The sequence below is a fragment of the Abrus precatorius genome, unplaced genomic scaffold (assembly GCF_003935025.1).
Source record: "Abrus precatorius isolate BTA unplaced genomic scaffold, Abrus_2018 Scaffold2, whole genome shotgun sequence".
NCBI classification, from domain to species: Eukaryota; Viridiplantae; Streptophyta; class Magnoliopsida; order Fabales; family Fabaceae; genus Abrus; species Abrus precatorius.
Genome location: NW_020874362.1, coordinates 13123537 through 13135825, shown reverse-complemented (window position 1 = coordinate 13135825; position 12289 = coordinate 13123537). Strand labels below are relative to the sequence as shown.

General features: G+C 30.3%; 1 protein-coding gene across 1 annotated transcript; it reads left to right on the top strand.

Annotated features, from left to right (window-relative positions):
- The first annotated feature begins 405 nt into the window (after window positions 1-405).
- Window positions 406-4736, top strand: LOC113857779 (pentatricopeptide repeat-containing protein At3g46610-like). Its single transcript, XM_027489969.1, has 2 exons — window positions 406-487; window positions 589-4736. The coding sequence occupies exon 2, from the start codon at window positions 591-593 to the stop codon at window positions 2877-2879; it is 2289 nt and encodes a 762-aa protein (XP_027345770.1). The 5' UTR covers window positions 406-487; window positions 589-590; the 3' UTR covers window positions 2880-4736.
- Window positions 4737-12289: the final 7553 nt, after the last annotated feature.

Below are 12289 nucleotides of genomic sequence, written 5' to 3'. Positions count from 1 at the left end.
TAAATAACTACTAATTTTAAATTAATAATAAATTATTATTTTTAAATAAAATAAAATTTAAATTTAAATTAAATATAAATACTTAATTTTAAAAAAAAATTCATTTGATCGATGTGAAAGAGAATTAACTCTTAAAATTACTGTATTTAGTAAAAGCTCTTTAAGATATTCTTATTTAAAAAATTGTACTCATAAATTATACATAAGTGTGGATTAAATTTATATTTTAATGTTCAAACAGAAAGTATTGATAATTCTTTAAAATAATAATCTCAACCTTTAAAATTAAATTTAAATATATATGAATAAAAAAATATTTGGTATATTAAATATATTCAACAAACAACAGTGAAAGTTAACATTTTCCGTTTTATATTTATGCTCGGTTTATCCGCTTGATTCACTGCAAACGAATGGCTGTGAGAAAGGGAGGTTGCCGCTGCTCAGCGTTCTTCAACTGATTTGGGCGAGCCTTAGTGGAAGGAAGGTAAGAACCCATCTTATGCTGCGTCCCGAATTATTCCCGTGACTTCTTAGAAGATCTGTTATTTCATTTGTAAGTGGGTTTTTCCCCTTTTGGCTTCTCAGAAATGGTTCACACTTTAAGCACTTGGCCCTTCAAAATGGTGCCTCCTCTTCCTGTTGCCTCTGAAATAGGTTCTTCTAGTGTTACTGATCTCAACAGGAGAAGAAGGTCGAAAATGGGTCTTGTTTTTTCCGTTTCTTACAGTACACAAGTTAGTGTTTTTCAATGTTCAAAAGGTTATGGGGCAGTGGTCTTTTCTGGACACCCAAGATTGGATTTGAGATATGGGTTTTTGTTAGGAAGCTCTGAAATCAAATTTGTCACCATTTTTAAACCAAACAAGAGTCCTGTCGGAGGCTTGGCTCCACCCTTGCTGTGGGCATTGGAGGAGGGAGGTGTTGGAAACGAATTGGTTGAGGAGCAGATTGAATCTACTTGCTGTGGTACTTCGGTTAACGGTGAGTCAGTGGGCGTGACCTCTTTGAATTTGAATCAAGTCCAGGACAATGACTATGAACAAAAAGTGCATGGTGATGACAATAGTGAGGAGGATGCAGAGGAAGAGTGTGATGGGAAGATTGATGTTAGAGCGCTTGCCATGAGATTACAGACTGTAAAGACTGTGGAGGACATGGAGCAGATTCTTAAGGACAAGGGGGACTTGCCCCTTCAGGTGTTTTCGACCATACTTAGTGGTTTTGGTAAAGAGAAGAGAATGGATTCTGCAATGATTCTTTTTCATTGGATGAAGAAGAGGAAGATGGAAACTAATGGCTCTTTTGGCCCCAACCTTTTCATATATAACAGTCTATTAGGTGTGGTTAAACAATCTGGACAATTTGCAGAAATGGAATCTATTTTGAATGAAATGGCTCAAGATGGAATCACCTATAATGTTGTGACATATAACACCTTGATGGCAATTTATGTAGAGAAAGGAGAAGGTGACAAAGCTCTAAATATGCTTGAGGAAATCCAGAGAAATGGCCTTACACTGTCTCCGGTATCCTATTCTCAAGCCTTGTTGGCGTACCGGAAAATGGAAGATGGCTATGGAGCTCTAAATTTCTTTGTTGAGTTTAGAGAAAAATACCATCAAGGTAAAACTGGAAAAGATGGCGATGGAGAAGATTGGGAGAAAGAATTCATGAAGCTTGAGAAGTTTACAATCCGTGTTTGCTATCAAGTAATGCGCAGTTGGCTAGTCAGTCATGATAACTTAAGCAACAATGTATTGAAGTTTCTTGTCGATATGGATAGTGCTGGGATTCCACTGACGCGGGCAGAACTTGAGCGGCTGGTCTGGGCTTGTACCCGCCAAGATCACTACATTGTTGTAAAAGAGCTGTACGTACGGATAAGAGGAACGTACGATAAGATCAGCTTGTCTGTCTGCAACCATGTAATTTGGTTGATGGGGAAAGCAAAGAAGTGGTGGGCAGCTTTGGAGGTATATGAAGATTTATTGGACAAAGGGCCGAAGCCAAATAACTTGTCATATGAACTGATAATCTCTCACTTCTATGTTCTTCTCAGTGCAGCCAAGAGGAAAGGAATTTGGAGATGGGGTGTCCAGTTATTAAACAAGATGGAAGATAAAGGCCTAAAACCTGGAAGTAAAGAATGGAATGCGGTGCTTGTGGCCTGTTCTAAGGCTTCAGAAACTACTGCAGCTGTGCAAATATTTAAGAGAATGGTGGAAAATGGTGAAAAACCAACTATAATTTCATACGGGGCTTTATTGAGTGCTCTTGAAAAGGGAAAACTCTATGATGAGGCCCTCCTTGTGTGGAACCATATGGTCAAGGTTGGGGTCGAACCAAATGCATATATCTACACAATTATGGCTTCGGTTTATACCGCACAAGGAAATTTTAATAGAGTTGATGCCATCATTCAGGAGATGGTAACATTAAAGATTGAGGTAACAGTAGTGACATACAATGCAATAATTACTGGTTGTGCACGGAATGGTATGAGTAGTGCAGCATATGAATGGTTTCACCGAATGAAAGTTCAGAACATCTCCCCCGATGAGATAACTTATGAAATGCTGATTGAGGCTCTTGCAAATGATGGAAAGCCAAGGTTGGCATATCAATTATATGTGAGAGCTAAGAATGAAGGCCTAGTCCTCTCTTCAAAAGCTTATGATGCAGTTGTACAATCCTCTCAGGCTTTTGGTGGAACCATTGATTTAGGTGTTTTAGGACCTCGTCCTGAAGATAAAAAAAAGAAAGTGCAAATTAGGAAAACATTGACTGAATTCTACAACTTGGCTGGTGTTCCCCGGAGAAGTAAATCATTTGATAGAAGTGAAACTTATCACTCACCTACACAAGAAAGTCCATAAGTAATTTAATACATTGAAATTAGCATAGTCAAATAATATTTTGTTACCTCTGTACATTCTGGTCCATCATCGCTTGAGGCTTTTGTATCCTTAGCCCGAGAAGGAAAAAATCACAGTCAATGTTTTCTTTTACTTTTATAAGAAAAATAGAGACGTAACCCTTTTTGCGGAACTATTGTTGGTATTCTGCTCAAATATTTGGAAGGAGAGTTTGATCCTTTTAGAAAATTATTCTTTTCCCTGAGCATTTTCTTACTTGGGCATTAAAATAGAAAAAATTGTTTAAAAGTGGTGATAGGATGCTTGTCTTGCATCTTCTTAAATTTTGTAATCATAAGATAATAATTGAGTCCTGTATTTAGTATTTAATTTTGTAACTGACTTAAAGTTTACATTTACACATTCTTTTATGATGGCTTGTTCAATAATTGTTTTTAGTACTACTACTACCTCAGTTCCTAATTATTTGTCCAGACAGAGAGAAGATAATCTTTGCTAGTTTTTCCAATTGGTGCTATTATACTTTTCTATCATGAAAAGCAAAAGATTTTTTAGTAGAATCATGTTTTCCACACTTTCTTTTCTTCTGATTCGTTAGCTCCAATTCCAGTTTCTTGCAGTTGCCCAATGTTTTAGTTTCTCACTGCTCTAGTCAGAAATTATGTCAATTCTCTGTTTCCAGTTATCCATTTACTCTGACTCTTAAATATACCATAAATTTTGCTTGATTGCTACTGGTATTGCTATCTAATCTTGCTATAACTGATTGTTTCCTTGAACTTTTCTCATGACAAATCCACTTCAGTTTCATCTCCTATATTTCCTGATTTAGGCAAATTGCATTTATTCTATTCTGAATTAAATCACCTTTTTTTTCTTGCTCTTATGTATTTTGTATGGTAAAGATTATTGAAAATTTATTTAGAATTGGATTGCATTTATTCTATTTTGAATTAAATTACTTTTTTTTCTTGCTCTTATGTATTTTGTATGGTAGGTTGCATCCTTTGTATTGATGGTGTTGAAAATTATTGAATTTATTTAGAATTGGATGTTTTAAGCGCCACAAACACAAATATATGTATATTTCGGAGATAGTTTTCTATATAAATTATGTCTGTTTCTGTTAAACATATTTGAGAAACTCTCTTCCTTGCCAATTTTTTCAAAAATTATGACACAACAAATATAATTTTTATGCTTAATTTATCATTAAAATTTAATATTATTTATGAATTATTTTTTCATAAATTAGATGAAAATATACGAATGTTCATAAATATAATATAATTCTCAAAATTAAAAATATAAATTGAATATAAATATTTTTAGAAATTCTCATTTTAAGACCATGAGCTAAAATAAGTAAAAATATTGCAACTATTTCTTCTATGCTTATATGATAAATATTATGTAGTCCTCCTCTTTCACGTAAAATGTTATAAAGCTCAAAAAACTTGATTAGTGAAACATAATTAATTATAACAATTTTTATATCACGTAAAATGTTATAAAACTCAAAAAACTTGGTTAGTAAAACATAATTGATTATAACAATTTTTATCAGTCTCATGATATAATCGCCTTAAAACTATACTTTCTAGTGTGTTTTTATCACTCTATTGCATATAACATTAATTTTCTCTTTTTTGTTTCCCTTATACTCTCAATAGTTCTTGAATTAATTTCTAATATTTCCTCCAACATCTAACAATTCAAGAAAAGTATTAAACAATTTATTATACAAGTAACATAAACAATACAATTTGTGGTAAGTGTAAAAAATGTAGAATAACAATATAATATAGTTTGCAGTAAGTGCAGAATAGTAATACGACACAGTAAAGTAGACATATTTAACATATAACAAATGTAAAAAAGGAGAAAGAAAGAAGAAGATCCATAAAAAGAGGATGAGAACTAGAAAAAAATTACTTTTATTAATAATCAATGTAAAACGAGAAAGAAAAATAGAGAAAAAAAAGAAAATATAGAAAAAAAAAGTGATATTAATAATTAACATAAAAGGTAGAGTTAAAAGAAGAAAAGAAAAGAAAAATATGAAAACATAAGACGAGGAAGAAAGATGCATAGGAGAAAAAGAGAACAAATAAAGAGAGAGGGAGAAAGTATTTCGAAAATAAAGTATATAGGGAAGAATAAGAACCACAAGATGAGAAATTATGGAGACAAAGAGAAGGCATGATAAGTGAGAGAATATATTTGTGAATTATGATATTAGGAATTCAAATTCACTAAGTTAAGAATTGAAGTTGATCAAATTTAGTTTTTATAAAACTCCATGGAATTGGTTCATAAAATTATAATCTCAATTCTAAATGGACATTTAAGTATGGTATTTAAAATTTTAAAGTCCAATTCCAATTTTTACATTCAATTCTATCCGTAATTCCTAACATCAAATGGACACTCTGAGTTAAAAAGCTTACATTAGACACATTCAAGTCATTTGTTGCACTTTAAAGTGTTTTATTATTATTTTTTCTTATTTTGGTGTAAAGAGTGAGAAATAATCAGAAAGATACTTTTGTATCATTTAAAAAAGTATAATCTTACTCTTTTCAAAGATTATTTTGCTTTGTTGGTTAATTGGCTTGCTTTGTTGGTCTTTTGAGCATGATAGTTGTGGAGGTCTTTTTTTCTTCTTTTTAGAAACAATCGGTTCTTTCATATTATTTGTACTTTATTAATTGTTTTACAAACAATCTCTTACAAATAAATTTGTTAAATATGATATAAAATTCACCTAAGATTTAATGATCTTCAATTATCAAAATCTGTTATTAAAACTTTTTGTTTTTTGAAAAAAAGAATTACTACTTTGTAAGAAAAACAAACGTGAAAAGTGATGAAACAGATATATACCTCTACTATTTTGATTTTTGTTAATTTTATTATTTTATTATTTAAACTAATTAAATTAAGACATGATGCATTCATTTAATTCTTGCAAAAGTTTTTTGAACTATTTAGCACTTCTCTCTGAAGAATTTGTCTTTTGTATTAACTACTTCTTTATGAGTTGAACTTATGGTTTGTTTTAGAAAAAAAAAATCAATAGCTTATTTTCTATTGTAATAATAAACTTCTAGAATCTTGTACAAGTGTATCTACACAATTCTTGTATTACCAATTCAAATTTGAGATGATAAACTGTCTTTCATTAACCTATTCTCTTCTTGATTTACTCTCTTTATTATGATACCTTTTAGTCACTAAAAAATCATTAATATTTGTAATAATTATTTTTCAAGCTTGAGTGAGAAGACGTATAAAGGGAGAAAATGAGAATCTATTTATTATTGTTTTAAAGTCAGTAATATTTATAAATACTTTAAATTCAAATTAATGTGGATAGTTTTTTTTTTTTTTTTTACTTTTTCACTTTATATACTCTTTATTTTATAAAGAAGTTAAAAATCTAATGTGATTTTTATTTGGTTGAAAGTGTAAAATTTTTTACATTAATAGTGTATCAAAAGTAAGCTCTTAAACTAATAATTTAATTAGAAAATATTGATAATGTAATAATTTTTTATATTATCATTATTATAAATTATATATTTAAAAATTATTCTTATGTAATAATTATTTTGAAAATATTATCTAAAATAATTTTTATTTAGCTAGGAAGCAAACTTTTTAATATTAATAGTGCATCAAACTTATGCTCTTAAACTAATGTATTTTAAACCAAGCTCATTGCCAAACTCGTTTGCTTGTAGTCTGGTTCGTTAGTTTATTTATTTTATCTATTTTCTGAATTTCCAATAATAATTAAAAAATTATTTAATGGATTTTATGTTTTGAATTTTGAGCTTTCTTTTTAGTTTTGAAGTGAACATTTATTTTTTATGCTACTTCGACTTTATGTGAAGACGTATGCCGGTTAAAACTTAAAATAATCTCAAAAGTGAAAAAAGTGAATTTTAATTTTTATATTTTGTATATATTGTAACGCTCTAGATTAACAATAATATTTTAATGTAAGTGTATGTGGATTGTTATATGTTTGTGTGTTTGAGTTATGTGATGATGGTGTTTATTGGATGATGATGTGAATACAGATGTGTAAATATAAGTGGATAAATACGTGAGTATGAATGTGAATATTGATTTGGGTTAAGATTAGACATGTTTGACTTGTGATTGGTTTAGATTGATTGATAGAATAGGCTAAAGCGTGTGCTGCAGGGACATTCTCGCTACATTGGATGATTCTATTGTGTTCTCGCTTTAGCGAGAGTCTTCTCATTGTAGCGAGAAGGCAATAGAGAGAGGTGCATTTTTGGATTGCACTCTTGCTGTAGCAAGAGGGCCTCATTGTAGCGAGATTCCGCAGAAATCATAGTGCAGTTTCCTCTGATATTTTCACTGTAGCGAGAAGGGGTGTCACTGCAGCGAGGGATGTCTCGATGTAGTGAGAGTATCGCGATCAGAAGGGTATTTGAGAGGTTTAGGGTTCGGAAAAACTCATTTCTCACTCTTCCTCTCCTCTCTCTTTCAATTCTCTCTACCATTAACCTATTTTCACCGATTAAATTGCCTCCAAAGCCATTTGAGAATGAGATTGAAGGATAGAACCATGTTTAGAGCGCTTAGAGATAAGTTCTAAGAATTAGGATTTTGATTTTCGTCCCTTTCCTTCACTTTCTCAGTTTTTCATGGAGTTTTCCATATGTTTAGGACAAAAATCAGTGTGGGAAATGTTCCTATTGTTGATTTTTTGTTTGGGTCTTCACTCTGAGGTAAGGGGGACTCTACCCTATCTCTTTTGGTTTGAAATTTGTTGTTAGAACTAGATAATGAAATGTGGTTGAGATAAAATGTAGGAAAGTGTGTACCTTAGTAGAAATTTCATGTGAAATATGATAGGGAAGTTATTGGGTGATGTGTGTGATGAAATGAATTTGATTGACATGGGATTGTGATGGAATTGTAGTGTGTTTAAGTGTAATGTGAGCAATTATGTGTGTACATGCGATGTGTGAAGACAAAAACTATGATGTAATTGAAAATGTGGGTGATTATATATGGTTGCATGCCATTGATGGATGATGAACAATATGAAATGGGTAAATATGTGTGAATAACATGTTGGTTGTTTTTGAATATGTTAGAAAACTATGAATAGTTTAACGATATACTGGGGGTGTGGAAGATGACGGCGGTAGAGATACCTTGAGGAAGAGAGGGTGGTGGTGACACCAACAGTGAGTGTGAGTGCACCACAGGCAGCACACTCTCCTCCTAACTCGACCTTTGACTAATACCTTTGCTTGTGGCTCAATATAGCACACGTTGTATCCATGGAGAGGGAGCTATCTGACGACCATCTATGGTGTGAAACTGAGTAAATCCCTGAAGTTGAGGGCATTAGAAATATGTAATCACAGTGAGCGTGACTACGTATAGTAAGCGCACGTGTGTGTGAATTGGTTGATGGTGCAATTAACACACCTGTTTGTGAATTGAAAAAGAATGTTGAAATGTATTATTTTACATCTGCTTGATGGGTGATTTGAATAATGTTAGAAAAATGTATAGTGCGTGAGGTGAGTCTCTGTGCTTACGTGTGATAGTGTAGAATATTCATTCTTACATTCATTTTTCAGGTGACCAAAGCGATCAATACCAGACTCAGTGAAGGGATGGATGACATTGTTATTTATAGGGCTTAGAATATTTATTTTTAGAGCTGAAATATATTAATTAAGTCCTGTAGAAATAATTGATTCAAATTTGTAATCTACATTTATTTTGAAAGACTTTATTGAAATCATGTGTTAGGAACCTTTTATTATTTTTATTTTTATGAAATTGATTTATTTTAAAAAATTAAATTAAGGTGTTACATATATTTTCCATTTATTTTTATTTTATTCATTTCACATCTCATATAAAATATGTAACTTATACCCAATTAAGAAAATACATAAAAAAAACCTATTTGGGTTCCTATTATGGTTACATGAGTGAAATAGATAAAAAAAAATGAGTTTATTCAAAATTCAACTCAGTTTATTCAAAATACCCGTGTTAAATAAAAAAAAATGATCAAAACTTTTTTCGATAAAAGCGAAACATAGTTTTAATTTTCATAAATATAATTAACTTAAATTTTTAATTTTTAATTATTTTTCACCCTCATAAATTTTAAAAATTTTATATTTAGTTCTATTATCATTTACTGATTACGTAATATGCATTTAATTACTGCATATCGTTGATAATTTTAAAAGAAATATTAATATAATAAAACTAGATGCATGTCACTTATCTTAAAATAATAACATACCTTTATAAAAAAATACAAAATTATGTAAAACTTAAAACTGACCAAAAATATTAAAATAAGAATTAAATTTAATCATATTTATAAAATTTAAGAATATATTTAAACGTAAAAGAAGATAAAGACTTCAAAACGGGTATAAATGGGTTGATGTGAGACGTGATGCCAGCATATCCTTTAAATGGTAAAGACAGTTACATACAAACGCGGTGCAAACTGTACAATACCCAAAAAAAGCCACGCCAGCTATTAATGATCTTATTTCAATTCTGCTTTTCTTCGTTTCTCTCTACTACTTTGTTTCTCGAATTTTGCATGTTCTTCCCTGTTCAAGAGACCAAAGAGTTCTTACACATATAAACCTTCAATGACATCGGTAATTCATTTTTTTTTTTTACCTTTCCTTTATGTTTTCAACTTTTTGCATGCTTTTTGTTTTTTTATCATCTGCTTATTCTAATTTTTGTATGATTGATTCAACATAGGAAGCTTTTTATGTCTCCTCTTGCCAATTCCTTCATGAAAGGGGCTGCAAGAATTCAAATAAACTTCACGTTGGTTATAATAACATAAGAAAAGATGTGACATGATGAAATCTTTCAGAATGATATATGGGTTGACATTAATTCAATGTTTAAATATGCTTTAAACGCTACAATGGTGGATACAATCTTGTAGAAGACAGTTTAATTAATTAGCTTTTGAATCAGAGGAGCTAATCTTACAGCTTCAGGTTTTAGTGGATGGGAATATTTGTAAACTATTTTCAGAAAAGCAACGGGATCTCCTGCATTCAACTGCAGGGGTTCAGTATAAATCCTTGGATCAAAAAAATTTCAAAATTAAAACATTTCATCATTTACAGTTTTAATAGAAAATACTAATTATGAAGGGTGAGATCATTACAGCTATTTTTAATAACTGAAGCAATGCTTCAAATTATGTCCTAAATGATTTAATATACACTATGTTAATCCTTACTTATAGTCTAAATGATGTAATTCCTGCAGCAAGAAAGAGATCTACCATTGCCAAAGTTTGGAGAGTGGGATGTGAATAATCCAGCTTCGGCTGAAGGATTCACTGTCATATTTAGCAAAGCAAGAGATGAGAAGAAGGGAAATGGTGCAGCTGGGCAAGCAGCAAAATCCAATGTAAAAAATAATTCACCCCAAGGAGATAATGATGTGGTAATTTCCATCATAAAGTGTCTTATTTTCATATTCATGATTCAATGTCAATTTTTGTATAACTGATAATTTTTCTTCTGTGTGAATTAATCCCTTCTGTTTCTCTTGTGCAGCAAAGGAAATTCTGCTGTTTCTGACTCGAACATGCTTGCGTTTACCCAAAGATGCCATGATTTGACCACTTTTCTTATCTTTGCTAGCCATTGATGATGACTGTGTTTCATCACAAGGATAGAGCTAGCCTATAAAAGAAAAGAAGAAAAGAAAAAGACAGTTTTAATTCCTCTCAATATCACCTAACGCAATTTCATTTTGCTCCTCAACCTTGGTCGTTGTCGGTGCTTATGTATTATTGGGATTAGGAAGTATTTGAGCCTCTACATATATATATATATATATACACATTGAAACCCCAGCTTCTTTTGCAGAGGTGAGTTTCTCCTCAAAATGGAGGCAATAGTTTTGTGTGACCCACCATTAAGATATTATACACGAAAATAGAGGACAAGGTAAACACCCAAGATTGAAATTAACACAGGTTTAGAGTATTGAACAAAATTCTTTTTTCAAAACTGGTAACACTAGATAAGCTTTGTAGGTAACAACTTTCTGCCAGCATAATGTGCTATATTCATAACTATGTAAGTGAAGCTTGCATGATAAATTATATTTTTGAAAAAATGACAAGTGTATGTTAATAATCATGAATGTTAATTAAGATAGACATTTTCCCTTAGAAGTTCGTTAGCAAGTCATATTTTTAATAATCAAGATTATAGCTAGTTAATATATTTTTTTAAAAAATAAGTGAGCATATATTATCTAATTTAAGATTAAATTTTCATAAATAATGTTTTATTATAAAAAACAATCAACCAAGTTGTTTTTTTTTTTCTTGTCAAAACTTACTCTCCAAACAAATTCACCAAACAGGTTTTTTCATTTCAATGTTTAAAAACTGTTCACCAATTATATATATATATATATATATATATATTCTCACACTAATATAAGTTTAAAAATTCTTGTACTAGATCAGAGTCTTTCATTTATGTTATATTTATCGGTCAATTTAAAATAATAAAGTATAACATGTTTGATGTAAGCTAAATGAAAGACTCAAATTGCATGTAAGAGTTTTTACTTACATTGGTGTGAAATATTCTATGAAATAATATTTAAAAACTAAGAAAACAAAAATAGAATCAACCAAGTCTCGTATGACTACTAGCAAAACTTGACACAATTGGTAGATAACTAAGTCTCTTATTGCGTGAAGTTTAATTTTTGACTACGACAAAGTTTTCCTATATGAGACAAAACACCGAATTTTAATTTAGTTTTAAAATTTTTAAAAAATAAAACTGAAAATTAGTTTGGTTTTGTTATTGTTAAGATATCTAAATTAAGGAGAAGAAGAAAATTAACCAAAAGAAAATAGTGATAATTAATTTTGGTGGAGGCTAGCATGAGTTAGCAAGGTAAGTGATTCATGAGTGAGTGACCATATTTAAACCGTTAGATATATTTTAAAATCTATAAACGGTTTGGATCTTTTACCTTATCTTAATAATATAAGTTTATACATATTTATCATTTAATCTTTCATAGAAATTTTTAAAATTTCTCTTTGTACCTTCAAAACCTTTTATTTTGTATATTCAAAACCTATTATTGTCTTTTGTCTTCAAAATACTGTATGTTGTATTTTTCCTTCTTTACCTTTATATATCTTGAATCTTCTAACCTTATTTTAAGAAAGCGTGCATTTGGTTTCACATTCAAATGTAGTTTGAATACATAATAAAAAATAACTTTTGAATCAATAAATTGTTGAAAGTTATTTTAGATCTTTAAAGGTCTCTACAAACCCTATTTATGAAGTTAATAATTTTTAGAATTAT